The sequence below is a fragment of the Camelus dromedarius genome, chromosome 14, assembly GCF_036321535.1.
Source record: "Camelus dromedarius isolate mCamDro1 chromosome 14, mCamDro1.pat, whole genome shotgun sequence".
Lineage (NCBI taxonomy): Eukaryota > Metazoa > Chordata > Mammalia > Artiodactyla > Camelidae > Camelus > Camelus dromedarius.
In genome coordinates, this window is record NC_087449.1 from 66,742,324 (window position 1) to 66,759,183 (window position 16,860).

The 16,860-nt window shown below is 40.9% G+C and overlaps 1 protein-coding gene across 17 annotated transcripts in view; it reads right to left on the reverse strand.

The window, feature by feature from the left end:
- Positions 1–16,860, reverse strand: part of CAMTA1 (calmodulin binding transcription activator 1) — an 829,301-nt gene that overhangs the window by 796,506 nt on the left and 15,935 nt on the right. For 16 of the 17 annotated variants that reach the window (XR_010383994.1, XM_064494108.1, XM_064494102.1 and 13 more), the window contains exons 2-3: positions 5,549–5,618; positions 522–640 (exon numbers count right to left, since the gene is read on the reverse strand). Coding sequence is in view for 16 of the 17 variants with exons in the window: in XM_064494108.1 (XP_064350178.1) it covers positions 522–640; positions 5,549–5,618 (189 nt within the window). In the remaining variant the exon portion in view is untranslated. The remainder of the gene's footprint in view (positions 1–521; positions 641–5,548; positions 5,619–16,860) is intronic. The other variant, XM_064494103.1, reaches the window with a different exon arrangement.

Genomic DNA, 16,860 nt, shown 5'->3' on the forward strand with positions numbered 1-16,860 from the left:
CAGACTTCACTCCTAACACAACTTCCTATCGTTAAGGTAAAGCGATTAATTCTCCACGCAAACTTCCTTCATCAGCGAGGACAAGAGCTACTCTGCTGGTAAGAAGCCTGCCCTTCCCAGTTCTACAGGAACTTCATTGTCAGGACCCCGCACGTTCTGTGCAACATTGAGGCTGTATCTTTATTAATTCATGACAATGTTAAGAACTAAGGTTTAATTGAGATGCAGCGTTAACCACCAAATGCAAGACACCAAAATGTAAGAAAAGACAAAGACAGAAACTCATGCTACCTTGTAAGTCAGCGGGCACATTTTATATTTTTCAATGCAAGCCAAGCAGATGAGAGAGAGTTCAAAAAACACGATGGTTTCTGTCAAACCCAGATTGAGCATTCTTCCCATTTACCATTTCCTAGTTCAATATTTTGAATTTAAAGCTAATATAAAGTACCACACTGCAAAATGACCTAACAAGTTTGCCCTTAAAAAAATTATACCCCTAAAAATAGAAATTTATCTACCTCATTAGTGTTCCAACGGTGCCTCTCTTTGGGTAAACTTGAACATTTCGGCAGACATTCAAGCAGCTTTTTCGGTAAAAAGATTTTTACATGACTACTATTGCTGTTCCCATGATCATCTATAAAGAAGAAAACAGTAAATTCAGAGAAAATAATAGAGAAAATCTCCTTTTAAGTATACTGGCAAGGTCAGAAACAGAAGCTCAGTTTAGTCACTGTGAAACCAAGAGCATCACTCCTCTTGGTTAACAATACTCATTTACACACTTATCAGATAGATGGCAGCAGGAATCTGGCCAAGAGGATTTAAAATAAGATTGAGCTTTTTGCTCCATGGCAAGCAAGTGAACAGGGACTATCCCAGCAGCTGCCCATAACCAGAACACTGCTTTTAAAGGTCCTTTCACCAGGTTTCCAGGAAGTACATCAAAAATACAAAATGACTTGACCTCACAAAACCCAGAAATCTTCTGTTAACCAGTTGAAAAGGTTTTAATTTTAGGGAAGAATTATAATAAAATATGACCACTTACTTTATTAATAAACTATTACTACTTCATCCCCTAGAATACAAATGAGACTTACCCTTCCAAAAGAAAATTACAAATCTTTTAAATATAAGGAATTTAAACCTGCAGTTAGCTACCTAGGCAAGACAGAGGCGGCTTTCTAGCCTAAATCTAAAAGCATATCATTTTAATTAACTTGACTTACATATACATACCTATATGATTAATGTTATTTCATCAAAACGTAACTTCTCTGAATTAGTGAGAGAAAAGGTCATTACTCTCGGACTGGAATGTTATGTCTGACTGCCTGATAATCAGTCTCCCTGATACTTTCTAAGAGAGAGCATCTCCTTTATGTAATATTTCATTCACTTATTTACTTACATATCATTTCTTGTTTCATTCCTATAACAAAATCCCTTTGCCTGGCTCAAAATTTCTTGCCAGTTTTGACACATTCAGGTCAAAGTTTCAAATTACCCACTCCAATTTTTTTTTAATGCCAAATGGAAGCCGCAATATCTAACAGGTGTAATGCATAACTGGGTACTAAGGAGCAACACAGTAAAATACTGAAGACTGAATTTGCTCCAGAAAGTCACAGCTGAAATAATTTATTCTGATATGAGTAAGGTATAACGAAACACTGACTCCAAGTCAAGAGTCCCGGGTTCTGGCCCAGTTCTGCTACTTTCTAATTGTGTGACCTTGGGTAAGTTACTTAATATTTTCAGTTTTCCCATATCAAGGAGGAGTAGATTAATCTCTACCTCTCCTCCAGGCATAGATCCCTAGAGAATTTATTGTCACATTCAGTAATTTTGAATGTCTTAGAATTAAACAACCTTATATAGGCATACAGGTATTAGTTAAGAATGCTGAAAGTGAAATACAGCAGCGTATTTTTCCAGTCATCTACTGTAACTCTGTTTAGCAGAGTCTATTTTCTGAATATGTGAAAAACATAAAATAATAAAAAATATTTTCTACAGTCATAATAAAATCCTCCCCAAACATTTTTCATCTGATTAACACATTTCTTCTCAGGGAAAAAAATCTTAACAGGAAAATATTGGGCATAGAAATGAAGTCTAAAAAAATTTACTACATCATATGGAAATATTTTATAGGGAGGAACTTAAGAGAGTTTCAGCGTACTAAATCTTTTTTGGTCCATGAACTACACAACCAATTGAATTATAACACCTATCTTCTCTTTCTATAAGCAGTATAAAAACTTGAAAAGCTTAAGAACTGATTGCTTTTAAGAATTCAAATTTTTAATAGCAAAATAAAATTAAACTTTTTTAAAAATCTTGCTATGAAACCAAAAAAGAAAGTATTTAACAGAAAGAAAGTTCACAGGAAGTTCTGTATTAATGACACACTATAAAACCTCTGTAATTTTATGTGCTTATGCATGCTCCCTGCACTTCATCCTCCCGAGGGAGGTACCATGGGCCATAAAATTCTAAAGCACAGAAGACCAAATCACATGAGCCTTTACCTCCCTTCTCTCTTCCCCTAAAGTGATTTTACTATGCTTTTTAAAAAATCTCCCGTGATGTGTATAATTCTGAAAGTAGAGGTGAAATTCTAAAATCTATACTCAATTCTGATATTTATCAATTACAGGGTACCTTTTATGAAAACAGTACTAAGCTAGATGCTGAATCAATTGGCTTACTTTGAATTGTATATGACTAGTCATATCTCTGAAAAAACTAAGTATAATTTTTGACAACGAACAGAATATTAAACCCCAACTCCTATTTCTATGTTTGTGATCACAACCTGACATGAATTATCTGTCCTTTTAGCCTCCTTGAAGAACCCAGCTGTCCTGGGGCATACAAAACACGCGCACGCGCGCGCGCGCTTGTGTGTAGAGAGGGAGAGAGAAAGAGAACTCTTCTCGACAGCACAACTAACTGCTACAGGAAAGGCGTCTGTCTTCCACTCTGATACCAAATCAGGCAGTGGTGAATCGGCCCAAAGGCTTTTAAAGAGGAAAAGGAGAATGACTGTGTAAGCACAGTCTCAATCAAGTTTCTAAATTTGGCACTTTATGGGGATGTGCAGCCATGGGTTCAAAAGGAAGAGAAGTATGACAGGCCAATGGGTTCCCCTTAATCAGTTTTTAAACTGTGCTATTTCCAGAATTTTCGGTTCATCCTGAATATAAATTGGGTCTTTTTAAGAAACATAACAATAGGTAAATTTTCCCACTGTGCATTATGAAGATGGCAATTTTAATACTGGGAAAAGAATACCAGGAACTCAAATAGCCAAAATGTTAAAACGTACATGTTCATATTTCAGTTTCTCTAGTTACAGTGTGATAAAGAGTAACTCAGCTTTTACACTAGAAAAGAACTGCTCACATGGATATACTGTATAAAACTGTGTTTTTTAATTAAACACTGCTTTCTAATGTTTTTGGAGTAACTATAAATGACATAATAATTAGACAAAATAGGTACCAGTTTTTAAATCCTTGTCTCAGTACAAGGATTCTAACAGTATCTTGAGTTAATATTCAAAGTAAGGTATACACTGATTTCAATTACATCTCAGTATTTAATCCAAATAGTTAAACTCTGACACTGCAAAATGGAAGTGCCAACCAAACACAGTAAAACATTTCATTATCATTATCTAGCAAAATATGCATGTATGATATATGACTTTACAAAATAATTTTATAACTTACTTCACAATAAAAATAACTAGAGATGCTCTTGAAATTGACAGATTATTTGTTTGGCGGACAGCTATAATTCTAGAGAATGAGCCATCCTTTCCAGTCAACCTTCAAATATTTTCCAAATAATAATTTCAGAGACATACTATAACTTAACTAAAACTTTCCAAAAGTACAAAAATGCTCATTCACTTAGTTAACTAGGCAAAAAACAGAATTCTTATTTTCATGTTTTATTTATAAATTTGAGATTTCACATTACCAAATCCTCTATTTATATCCAAAGAAGTGTATACAACCTTTTCCTTGGAACACACTGTTGACTTTGGCAAGGTAAATCATAACTATATTAACTCTACCCTAGAAAATGATGCATTCATTTTATTTCAATTCATAATTAATAAAAATTAAATGATTTTGGTTTTGTGAGTAATTACAAACACTGTTATTCAATCAAGTTGATTATCATTAAACTCTCAACCTCTAGAACAAACTGTTCAAAATAAGTTGGTCTAACAGTGTATCAAGTTGCTAAATCTTACTGGGAATATATTTGATCAACAACTTGGAGTGGTAAAATTAAAAGGAAGTTCTACAATTTTCTGTTTAGCTCTAATTATTATGTGCTTAGATTTAATTAGTAGGATAGGAACTGATTCAGGAAAACATAAGCGCATATTGTTATATTCAAGTCGGCAGAGTGCTCACAGCAGCAAATACTGTCGTTACTAACCTAAGACCCCAAATCGCTATTCATCCAAAATAAATTATTAATTAAGCATCAACTATGTGCCAAGCATTGGTATGATTTCTTCTCATTCTTTCCCACAGAAAGTCTCCAAAATGAATTAAACTCAGTTGTAATTATCCAAACGATGTTTAAAGGCTAAAAAATTTTTTTAATTTAATACAAAAATATAACTAGTTTTGCTATTTCACAACCCCTTTCCTCCTCTTAGAGTGTGATCATCAAATCTTACCCTTTCTGTTTTTAGGTGACCCAGATTTACCCTCTCCCTGTCAATCGTATTACTAAATCTCTCACCCGAGTTTAAATGAACTCATACTCAGATTCAATAAACTTCTATTTATCGGCACTTACATTTTCAGTCTAGAAACATGTAGGCGGGGCAGATAAAGGGGGGAGGCCCAGAAGCCTTGCAATCAATCAGTTGCTTCGATTTGGGTTTGGGGGCATTCGCTCTTGCTTCATTCCGTTCAATTTCAATTTGAGCTACATGTAATCAAGTAAATTTATTTTCTACTACTTATGAAGGAGCAGACATTTGTGGGACTCTAGATCAAGCATCCAGAAAGGATTCTACATTGCACTCTCTCATTAAATTCTCACAATAACCCATCTGGGCATAATTGCCCCCAATTTACAGATGAAGGACCTGAGGTTAAGATTAATTTGCCCAAGATTTACAGCTAGTAAGTGGCTCAGATGGGATTCAAACATGACCTCTGGTTTTTCCCACAATGCCACAGGCCCTTACTCTAAGTCACCTGGAATTTGACACTAGAAATACAGAATTATTGTTTTAGTATACTTAACATTTGCAGAGTGCTTTGAATTTTCCATGTGATTAAACTCTTTGCCTTTTTAATCCTCACAGAAACTTTACAAAGGGAGCATTATTTTGCTACCCCAGAAGGATTAAGTAACTCATCTAAGATCACACAGCAAGTTAAGGCAGAACTCAGGTCTTCTCGGTGCTGACCACAGGCTATTTCCTGCACTGAATGATGGAATTACTCTCGCTGCCAAGCCCACCCCTTCCTGTAAGTCAAAAGCTTTCGAATCCTACCTTCTATAGGTGGCACGGTGTTGAGAACACAGTAGGTGCTAGTTCCGCAGAATACACTTTGGGAAACGCTCTAAGGAAACAGAAAATAAAATGTAAAACTAATCTTTGAAAAAGATAAATACTGGCTCTTCTGTGATATTCCTGCCAAAGGTGCAAAACCTGAATCTAATCATGAGGACACATCAGACAAATTCAACCTGAGTAACATGCCACAGAGTGACTGGCCTGTAATCTTCAAGAGCATCAGGTCATGAAAGTCAGAAAGGACCAAGAACTGCTGTGGGTTAAAGGGAGGTGAGGAGACAACCAAGTGCCACCCAGGGTCCCCGCCAGGCCTTTCTCTACAAGGTCACCACTGGGTCAACCGGCACCACCGGAGTAGCTCTGAGGATTCGATGGCAGAAATGTCTGGGTGTTCATTTCCTGATTCTTGTACCGTGGTGATGGAAGAGAATGTTCTCGTTTGTAGGAAACACATAATCAAGTACCTGAGAGTGATGAAACATACCGGCAACTTGCTCTCGTACAGTTCAAGGAAAAAAAAGTACTGTGCTCTACACCTGCAATTCTTCTGTAGGCTTAAAAGCGTTTCAAAATTTAAAACATACGTGTGTGAAAAAAGATATATGTTGGTGAACCTATATTACCTGTATAATTTTTTTAATGGGGAGCCTATGTGCTTTACCCACAGTAAACTGTTCCTAAAAAGAACCAATGACATTTCATTTTGCAGCTCAGTCAACATTCAACGACATTATTAACCAACTTCCAACAGTAAGCCCAAAACCCAACTCATTCAAAAGAACCTACAGAGTGCCAACTAACAGTATGGCGGGTGGGGTAAGTCAGGAAGAAGTTAGAAGACCAGGTCTCTGCTCTCAGGCTGCTTCATGTAGATAAAATTAAAATTTTCTTATAAAAACCTACACAATGGCAACTTTTTAAAAAGGACAGAAAATTTCTTTGAGTCTTGCCAGACAATTATTTTTGGTCCTAAGAATATCCTTTTTTGTTCAGTTGCAGTATTAAATAAAACTTTAGATTACTCCTCCAGCATTATAAACCATTTATTTATATACCTAGAAAACCAAAGATAGCTTACAAGTTCAATAATCACGCTCAACATTTTATATTTAAAATATAAAAAGCTCAGTTCTCTCCCTTCCTAACTGTCCTTGGGAAAGTAACTTAGCCTCTCTGTATTATCTCATCAAAAAAGGTGGAGATGATACCTCTCTCTCCTAGCTCAGGGTTGCTAGGAAGACTGGATGGGTTGATGCACACAAAGGTACTCAGATTCAAAAGTACCACTCAGATATAGAATGCTACTGTTACTTTGGTTAATAAGGATAATCTTCAACAATGTTCACATTTTCTGAGAACAAACTGATGACTGCCTGGGTTTTTTGGTGCCACAAAAAGTGCTGAAATCTGACTAAACCTGCTTCTACGAATTTTTTACTTTCCTCTCCCTTATATCCCTGATAACTGCTCCAGCACAGAATAAGTCTTTATCCACAGGGTGACTCCTAGCTACCAGGATAACCATCAGTTCCCTAATTATTTACTTCCTATGTCTAGAAAATTCTTGTACCAGGACTTTTAACTGTCCTTCTACTTGACTCAGTCAATAGTGGTAACTACTGATTGGCAATCTGGGCCCCAAAATTTTCCCTGTGAACTATGGACTAACCTCAGAATTCATGTTCCTTTGTAAAATTCAACATTACTTTCTTCCCCTTACCTCGACTGTGGAATTCTAGCGGCTGATGTGAAGTCAGCAGTGCCCAACTTCAGGTAACGTCTGCCAGAGTCACCAGCAACAGCCTTCTCACCACAGTAACACAAAACATCTCATCTCAACGTGGTTTCCAAATTGAAACTAGAAATTTTACAACGTTAAAAAGAATGTTTTATGTTCAAGACTGAACGTTTTCTGGCTTCCTATTACCAAAAAAAAAAAAAAAAAAAGATAGATTCACCTCCTATCAAGACATCATCAAGACATCTTAATAATGGTCTCATCAAAAGTTTTAAAAATCACTAATGTACAGTGGAGCACATTAATGAAAGACTTCATAAAAAAGGACTTTTTACACCTGACCTCAGAGTTTGATGACAGGAAAATCAGTGGTAAAATATACCAAATAACAAATCGAAAGAATTAAACTCTAAAAACAATACATGTGACAGAAATATCTTGAACAACTAACCATGACTTGTCAATAGCACAAGTATAATAAACAAAGTCTGAATAGTTCATTTAAAGGGGCAAGAAACTCACATAAATTGAGAGTGAAATCAAATGTCACTCACAAACACCAGGTTCTCAAAGCACTTATGATAAAACTCCAGAAAACTCACGTAAGCAATGGCTATCTTGTATTAACTACCCAGGAGCCAGACTCTGTGCTGGGGTCTTTCCCGGGATCCCTTGATATCCACTGCTACAAGCCAGACATGGCTCTCGAGTGGAGGGAGAAGCAATGGTCTGAGGGTCCGAGAAGCTCGAGTCCTGGACCCAGTCCATCCCCCTGCTGCCAAGTCTCCTGGCGACAGGACAAGGTGCGGAGCGGGAAAAGCACACGCTCTAACGTCAGATCGGGGTTCAAGTCCTCACGCTAACCTCCCTGGCTGCCCCTCAGGTCTGGCTTACACTTCTCAGTCTCTCCGGAGCCTCTGCTGACGGAGGTGGGCAGCCCCTGGTACGTCTGAATGCCTGTATCTTGCCTTCTCTTCATCGTAACTCCTCCCATTTGTTCTAGGTATATTAAAGGGGCACCTCACGTGTGCCAGACACTGTCCCAGGAGCTGGGACTCAGCCATGAACAAGTCAAAGGTCCTACACTCATGGGGCACCTGCCAGTGGGGAGGCAGGGGGTGAGTGGGATAAATGCTGTGAAGGGCCTAAGACAGAGGGGTGCTCTAAGAGGAAAAATCAGGGAAGGAGAGCTCTGTTTTTGAAAGTCTACCCCTGTGTGGAGCATAGGGACGACTTGATTAGAGCATCAGGAAACCTGGATTCTCTCATTAACTAGGTGAAGTGGCTCTCAGCATGTCTGCACTTGAGCCATCCAGGGAGATTTTCCAAAGTCTAATGCACAGGCTGCAATCCTGACCATTTCAGCAAATGTATGGGGATGAAACAGGCATCAGTATTTTTTAAAGGTTCCTAGGTGATCCCAAGACGTATCCAAGGATGGGAACCACTGAAATAAACAGTCGTGTGACTGGCAACTCTGACCTTCCCAGTGTTCTCTAGAGGAGAATGGAAGGCTGACCTTGAGCAGTGCACCTCCAACTTTAATGTGCACGTGGGTCATCTGAGGATCTGGTGGGTCTGAATTGTGCCCGAGCCTGTGCCTCTAAGAAGCTCAGGGCCAGGTAATGCCCGTGCCATGACTCATGGCCACACATCAGGTATCAGGAATTAGATGATCTAAAAGATCAGGAATTCAATTTTAAAAAGATCCTTCCAGTCCCAACATTCCTGATTGCACAATTCCATGAATTCCTAACAGACTGAGAAAATACTTCTGTCTGTTAACACAAACTGTCATACAGAACTATGCCAGGATAGCCAAGCAAGGAAAGCAAAGGAAACTACAGGGACGGTTACTCAATTAAGCACGGTGTTCAGTGCTGGCTATAAATGCCCAAGAGAGGACGCAGAAGCTCTTCAAAATATATTCCCTGCTTTCAAACAGCACATCTAATTGGAGACAATACTAAAAAAAAAAAAAAAAAAAAGTAATGAAGAAATACTACATGATTTATTGGGCTGAAGTGAGGAGAGGACAGCAGTGTGGAGGCTCAGTAGCTGTGCCCCGAGCACGGCCTCTCTGCAGGTCCACACGGACCGAGTTTTACTCATTTTGTCTCCCTTCAGAACTTAGGTCAGTGTTACACATAGCCACATTCATTTTAACACACATACACACACATATACACAGTTTTTGGATGATGGAATAAATGAAACAAAACGCTAAATAAGGAGAAATGACTACCAGCTTTTGAACAGAGAAGCTGCATGATGAAAACTGTATTTCCAGTTCTCTGACATAAGGACTGACAATGTTTCAGTCTCCACAGAGTCCCTTTAAAGCTAACTGAGGACCCACACAGCTTATTAAAACAAAGACTGAGAGAGGCCACGCTGAATGTAATAAACCAGTTAGTTGCACCAATTAGAAGTGATATATTAAAAAGACTGTTGTCGCATAGTTTTACATTGATTCTTGAAATTCACTGATCATTACATATAACGTGACATATAAATAATCAAAACTAAGGCAGAGTCCGAAATTCTCAGCACCTCTACTAAACTCACCAGTTTTGCCTAGCATTCTAGGCATCGTGCCTAGTTAGGGAGGCTAACTCTTAGAATAAACTGTATCATGGCTCAAATACCATAAATATTTACTTCTTGCTCGTGTAAAGTCCAAAATAGTAGATCAGGAGACGGCTCTTCTCCAAGCAGCGGCTCTGGCACCACATCTCCTTCCATCTCATGGCAGGAGCCTCCCTAGGTCTCTGGGCTTGCCGGCATTAGCCAGCAGAGGGAAAGGGCACAGATAACCATGCCCGGAGGGCTCTAAGGGCCAGCCCTAGAAGTGGCACACTTCTCTGATCTCGCTCCATTGGCTAGAAAATGGCCACAAAGCCACACCTAATTGCAAAGGAGGTTGGGAAATGCAATCTGGCTACCTGCCCAGGAAGAGGAGATAGGTTTTGTGATCAGCTAGCAGTCTCTGCCACAATGCCATTTGTAGCTGTTTTGTTTTCTTTTGTTTTAAATTACAGAAAAGTCATTCCTTTCATAAATGTCTTCCGTTAACCTACAGCCTCCACCTTTAATCCCTGAGGCCATTCAGCATCTAAACCCAACCTAGCAGTTTTTCTTCTCCAATAAGTATTTTTCTAACACACTCAAAATAAGACTATATCAAGGGCATCCTTGAAGGGATGTCTGGCTTTTCACCACTGAATCTCCAGTACCCAATACTTAATGTGTGACACATAACAGGAGTGCAAGTATTTGCTGAAGTCATGGACAAACGACATTCCCAGAGGTTCATGGAAAGGAGAAAGAGTGGTCCCATCTCTTGCTCTGGTGATGGTGGGATTTACATAAGACCATTCACCTTTTTAAAAACCTCTCCCCCTCCTAAGGCCACCTGAGTTGCCACCCATCTTCTGGTCCCTGAACAATCAAACAGTAAGACAAAAGCCACTTTCGACCCACTAAGAACAACTAAGGGGGTGAAAATTCCACAGGGTCCATGGACACCAGCAGAGCCAGCGCCGCCACCTGCGGCAAGAGCACAGGCCTGTGCGACAAAGAGGAGCAGAGTCGGTCCTAGAGCAGGCCCGGGGGCCTCCAGGAAAGCAGGCTAATGACTTCTGAGACTAGAGAGCCAACATGTACCCCAAACACAAATCACCAAAGGTTACTGGGGGAAAAAATTATGTGGTATGGTACAAAAATATTTTGTGCTCACGTATCACCTCTTTTCAAGAAGTTTAAAATATACCATTTTAAGTGCTACCGTAATAACCCTCACAACACTCCTATGGAATAGAGACAAAATTAAAGTATGTGCTCAAGTTAAAAGGAAAAATGTCTGATAGGTGGCTGACTTCCTACCGCTGGGCAGGTGCCACAAGAAAGTGAAGCAGGAACCTCTGAGGTAATTGGGGCGCAAACCATTTGAGGCTCTCAAATTGAGTTCAACACCTAGAATTGAGTTCAAAAGCAAACAAGTTGCTAAAACAGACCACAAAACAGTTGAAGGTCTAAGAAGCTTACACAGGAACTAATACTACAGTATATGATTTATGACCTGAGAAATCACATTAATTGATTCACTATTACCAGAGATTCATGTAAAGCATATCTAAAGTGATTTCAGAAAGAAAAAATTCTTTCTAGATATGAATCACAGTATCACTAGAATTTTCATAAATTCAATTTGGCTAGGAAGCCAGTATATGCAATATTCTGACAATAATCAAAGAGCACTTATTAAATGTCCTCATTTGTATAAATAGATTCTAGTAGAATATATTCAGAAAAACTATATAAAATTTAAAATTACAGTGTTTTAGTGGCACTTACTAGTACTCATTACTAGCACTAAGGATGACAACTTTTTTAACAGAGCGCTGTAAGGTGTCAGCCTAACAAGCAAGGCATTTTATTTGGTATTATGTACACAGAACAAGCTTTTTCATATATAAAATCTTATTTTGGCTCCAGCGGGCAGCAGAGCAGACATTACGTCTGCTCTAGGAAAGGAGACACCAAGGCTCAGGCACAGACGCTTGCCAAGGGCCACAGGCGAGGAGGGAGCAGAGCGAGGCCCAGAGCAGGTCTTCCTACGTGACTCCTGGGCTATTTCCCAGGAACACAGGTTCTCTCCCTAATAATGTAATAATGTTTCCCCAAGAAGAAACAATACAGAAGTTTGTGCGGAAAAAGTCCACAAGCTGCCCTGAGAGAGAAGCCAGAGCACGCGCAGACACTGAGCAGCGCCGAAGCGCACACGGGGATCCGGGCTGGGAGCTCAGCATCCCGCGGGGAAGGCCGGCAACGTGACGCCGCACACAAGCCTGGATGCTGGCCTGGTGGGAAGACTTCCTGTGCTTCTCAAACATTCTTTGGCCCATGAACCACGGACAACCCATCACCTATCTACTTGCCACTGCCCCAAAACTAAAACCTCATCAAAACCAAAGGAGAGGAAGACACTGTCTCTTCACAGGAGAACAACGAGGCGCCCACCAAGACAACGGCGGCCGCGCTTCCCTGAATGGAACAGGCGGTGGGGGCACTCACCAAATCTGGACACAGCCAGGACCAGGAAGGAAGCCAAGACGTGTTCTGGGGCCAAAAGGGATTTGTCCACGCACAAAAGCTCACATGTGTCACTGTGGGGAGGGCTCTCAGACCCACAGTCCTGGCCTGATTACTACTGAACTACTCCCAGCTCTAACGAGTTTAGTTATCAGGTTGCCAAGCCCAGAGATCAGAAGCAACAAATCAGAAGGGGAAAGGATGGCTAGAGACTGGCAGATAAGGAGAAGCAAGAGTGACAAGGGACAGCAAGGACAGATTTTTAAAAAACAGTAAAACTGGATACAAGGAAGTGAAAGGCGCAGCAGTTTGGGGTCATTTTTCATAAAAGCAAAGTCTACTCCAAACGTCCTAAAATACCACAGCATTAAAGAAAGCCCAGGTCCACAGCTCAGGTACAACATAATGAACCCAAGTTACCAAGTAAATGTACGCTACAGCCCATGTGTTCTACTGAATCTGGGGGAAAGTAGTACAGTTGACACCTTTTGTTTGCAATCACTTTACACTCCATAAAATGCTTCCACCTGAATCTCCTCATCTGACCCTCAGCAACAACCTAAGGCAAACAGGAGAGATACAACCATCGGCCAAGAATCTGCTGATAAATAATTCAACTTTAGCAAGGCAGAAGGGTTTATCAACTGCAGTTATACTACAGGCTGTTAATCTATCCAGCAGGAGCGAGCACTTCAAGAGGCACCTATCCTCCTTGTCAGGGGACAAGAAGAGAAGACAGGGAAGGCTTCCTGAGAAGGGTCATGAACACCACGTATCTGAACCTTCACCTGGAACTTCACCTCCAAAACTGCCCTCTCTAAAAGTTCCCATCCCACCATCTGCACCCTGCAGGGCCTCTGAAGAACTGTCCTATGCCTTCCAGTGCCATCACCCCTCCCCACTGTGGTGGACAAACACCATGGCAGACCACCCACGACCCCCACCTCCTGATGTCAACACACACCCTGTATAATAACTTCCTTCCCTTCAGCATGCACTGAACCCAGGGAATTGCTTCTAACAACAGAATATGGCAATGGAACATCACCTCCGTGATTAGGCAAAGTGCATCATGCCTTCTGTCTTGCTAGCAGACTCTCCTTTCCTGGCTCTGATGAAGCAAGCTACCATGTTGGAGAGGCCCACATGGCAAAGAACTGTCATATGAGCTTAGAAGAATATGCTTCCCCAGACCGTCCAATGAGACCCCAGACCCTGCCAACATCTTGACTGCAGGCTTGTGAGGCCCTGAGCAGCAGACCTAGCAAAGCTCTGCCTGAATGCCCAACCCACAGGACCAAATAATACTTAAGTCCTTTTCTAAACCTCTAACTTTGTGGTAATTTGTTACAGCAGCAGAGATAACTAAGACACCCATCAGGGTGCAGTGACTTCTTCTCTCAGCTTGGACTTGATCATCATTTCACTGCCATTTCACCAGCACTCTGCATTTACCACCAAAATCCTTGAAAGAATGATCTACCCTCTCACTACCCCTTTCTCATCCTCTCAACTCCCTATCAAATTGACAAAAAAATCAGTACCTTTTTCTCAGTCTTCATTGTACTCAAACTCTCCTTAGCATTGCAACTGATAACCAACCTCCTTACAACCATCTGCACTTAAGCATCCCTGACTTTATGTTCTTCTTGTTCTATTTCCTCTCTGACCATTCCTTCTCAGTCTCCACTGGGCCCCTCCTGTCTGGTGACACTTACATGGAAGCATTCACCACATGTCTGCCCTCAAGTCCTTTCTCTTCTCCCATGACAATTTCACCCATTACTATGATTTCCACGCCTGATTCATCTGAACTGATTCAATCTTTCAACCAACAGGCACTGTTCTGGGCACAGAGATGTAACAATGAGCAAGGCAAACAAGGTCTGTACTTCCAAGAAACTTACATTCTTTCCCAGAGGCTCCATCTGCCCCTCCAGATCCACTCACCACCCTTCTGCATCCTGCCTGTGACAAAGATGCTGACCTCTAAGTCTCCGTCACCAGGGCTCCCCTGCCCTCTGAAAGTTCAATGATGAAGAAAAAACAAGGTGATAGGAATGACTCCCCAGTCACTGACCCACATTTCCAATGACAGACAGTATGCATACATGCTAACACTACCCCAATTACACCTAAAACAGAAATCAATACATTTGCACCCAGTCTCCCCAAACATGCCCCTCCTGTAGTCCCCATCTTAGTTAATGGCCTCACCTAACTCCAGCTGTTGAGGTTCAAAAGGCAGGCATCACCTTCAGCTCTTCTCATCCCTCAAGGCCCAAGGTCAGTCAGTCACAAAATTGTGTCTCTCTCACACGTACACATACAACTCAGTCACACCAGCTCCTTTATCCAACCCACTGCTACAGACATTCTTGCCAATCGCTTCTCGGCCTTCTGGCTAAGATCAAGTGCAGACATTCTTGCCAGGAGCTATTTTCTCCCAACTCTAGTCCTTCCTCTTTGCTCATTCATTCATTCATTCATCCAACAGTCATTTACTAAGTCCATCCCAGGCACCAGGTACTCAAGCCTCTGATCACTAGACATGCAGATCTATTTGAAGGAGAAAGAGAAGTAACAAGCAATTTCAACACAGTTAAAATGTGCTATGACAGGAAAATCAGAGTGCTATGGATGCACCAGGGAAGGGCACACAATCCAATCTGGAAAGAGAGGCAAGGTCAAGAAGGCTTCTCCAACAAGAGTCATTCAAGCAGAAACCCAGAGGTCAAGCAGAGTTAGCAAAACAGAGCCTCTGTGTGAGTGTGTGTGCATTTGTTTTTGAGGAAGGTGCACCTTCTAAGCCAAGGCAATGGCAGTGTGCAAAGCTTAAAACCAGGAGGAAGCATGGTGCCTGGGACCATCAGAATCTAACATGGCTGGAGAGTGGAGAGGAAGCTGGAGCAGTAAAAGGGGGCCCTTTTTAGAACCTTAAAGGAGAACTGGCTTTATCCAATCAATCTTACTCCTCTGCTGGAAACCAGAAACAATCCTCCAAAAGCCTCTCCCAGAGCAGGAAGAATAACAGCCAGACTCCTCAGTCTGACTTTCCAGGCCCCTACAACCTGACCCCTACCTGTTTTCCAGGCTCACCTACCCACATGCACCAGGAATCCCAGCCTACCCCACACGCCTTGCTCTGTGCCTTGGCTCCATTTCCTCTGCTTGGGATTTCTCCTCCATCCATCATGTTTCCCTGTCAGTGATGCCAGGTCAAAATCTACCTCTTCCAAGAAGCCTTCCCGGTTCCCCCCAGTGCCTGATTACAGTACTCACTATGGCCTGCCTGGGCTCCATTGCATCTGTATCTGCTCCTCTGCAGACTGGACGTTTCTGGAGTGTTATGAATAGAAGTAAACCCTAATTTCAAAGACTAGGAAGAATGTTCCAAAAAACAGTCAATTTACCAGCATTGTACTCCTAAGTAAACAACCATAAGAAGGTCACAAAAAAATAATTATTTTAAATACAATCAGTCAAAAGCCTTGATTTCTGTATGTTTTCAATAAGTATCTCTAAATAAAAATGGTTACACAACGCCTCATAAGATTAAAAAAACAATAAGTAAAAAAGCTCAGGAAGGTGACGTTACTTGCTTAAAGTCACACGGCACTTAAGGAGTAAAGACCAGAGTCAAGTCTTCAGATATTCCTCAAAAGCTATAAACAGCCAGATATAACCAGAGTATTCCCACATATCTCACTAACCAGTCACCCGATTACCTAAAACGTCCTTCCCTCACTCTTCCCTCAGTTAATTCCCATTTTCCTTCAGAGTTCAGCTCAAGAAGTCTCCTCCAACCTTGCAGGTTAGCCACATCCCTTTATGATACACTACCCTCGCCGTCAGAGTATCACCTGACACAGTGCTGGGAAGGTGAGTGAGGTGTATCAGCTGTAACTGCACATGGCACCTTGATTAATGTTGGTTTCCCCATTAGCTACGTGAGGACAGGGACTGTCTCTGTCCTTCTCTGTGCCTGGCACTTTATTAGTATTTGTTGAGTAAATGAACTGCCTTACGACTAAAACAATAACCGATAGTCACAGGGCCCAGACAGGATGACAAGATCCTAAAATATTTTCCAATACCTCCAATAATAATAATAACAATTACATAAATTTTAAAGTCATAATATAATTGGGACATATTCTAACTCTTCAATAACTAAATATTCATATATGGAATCTGTTTATTCTCTATTAATCAGAATGGGTGTCAATCAAAATACCACATTTTTTCCTAAACATGCAAGACATCAGCAAACTTTCACATCCAAAGAACACACCACAAGAAGCCGACCTATACAGGCGACAGGAATAACTATTTGCTCTCTCAGAATCTGAAAAGTCCAATTCCAGCCTAACAGTGGATTGCAGTTTTTCAACAAGGCAGTCTGCTATATTAATAAATTAAAACAACATCTATTATTTTAAAGGCAAGATGCTTG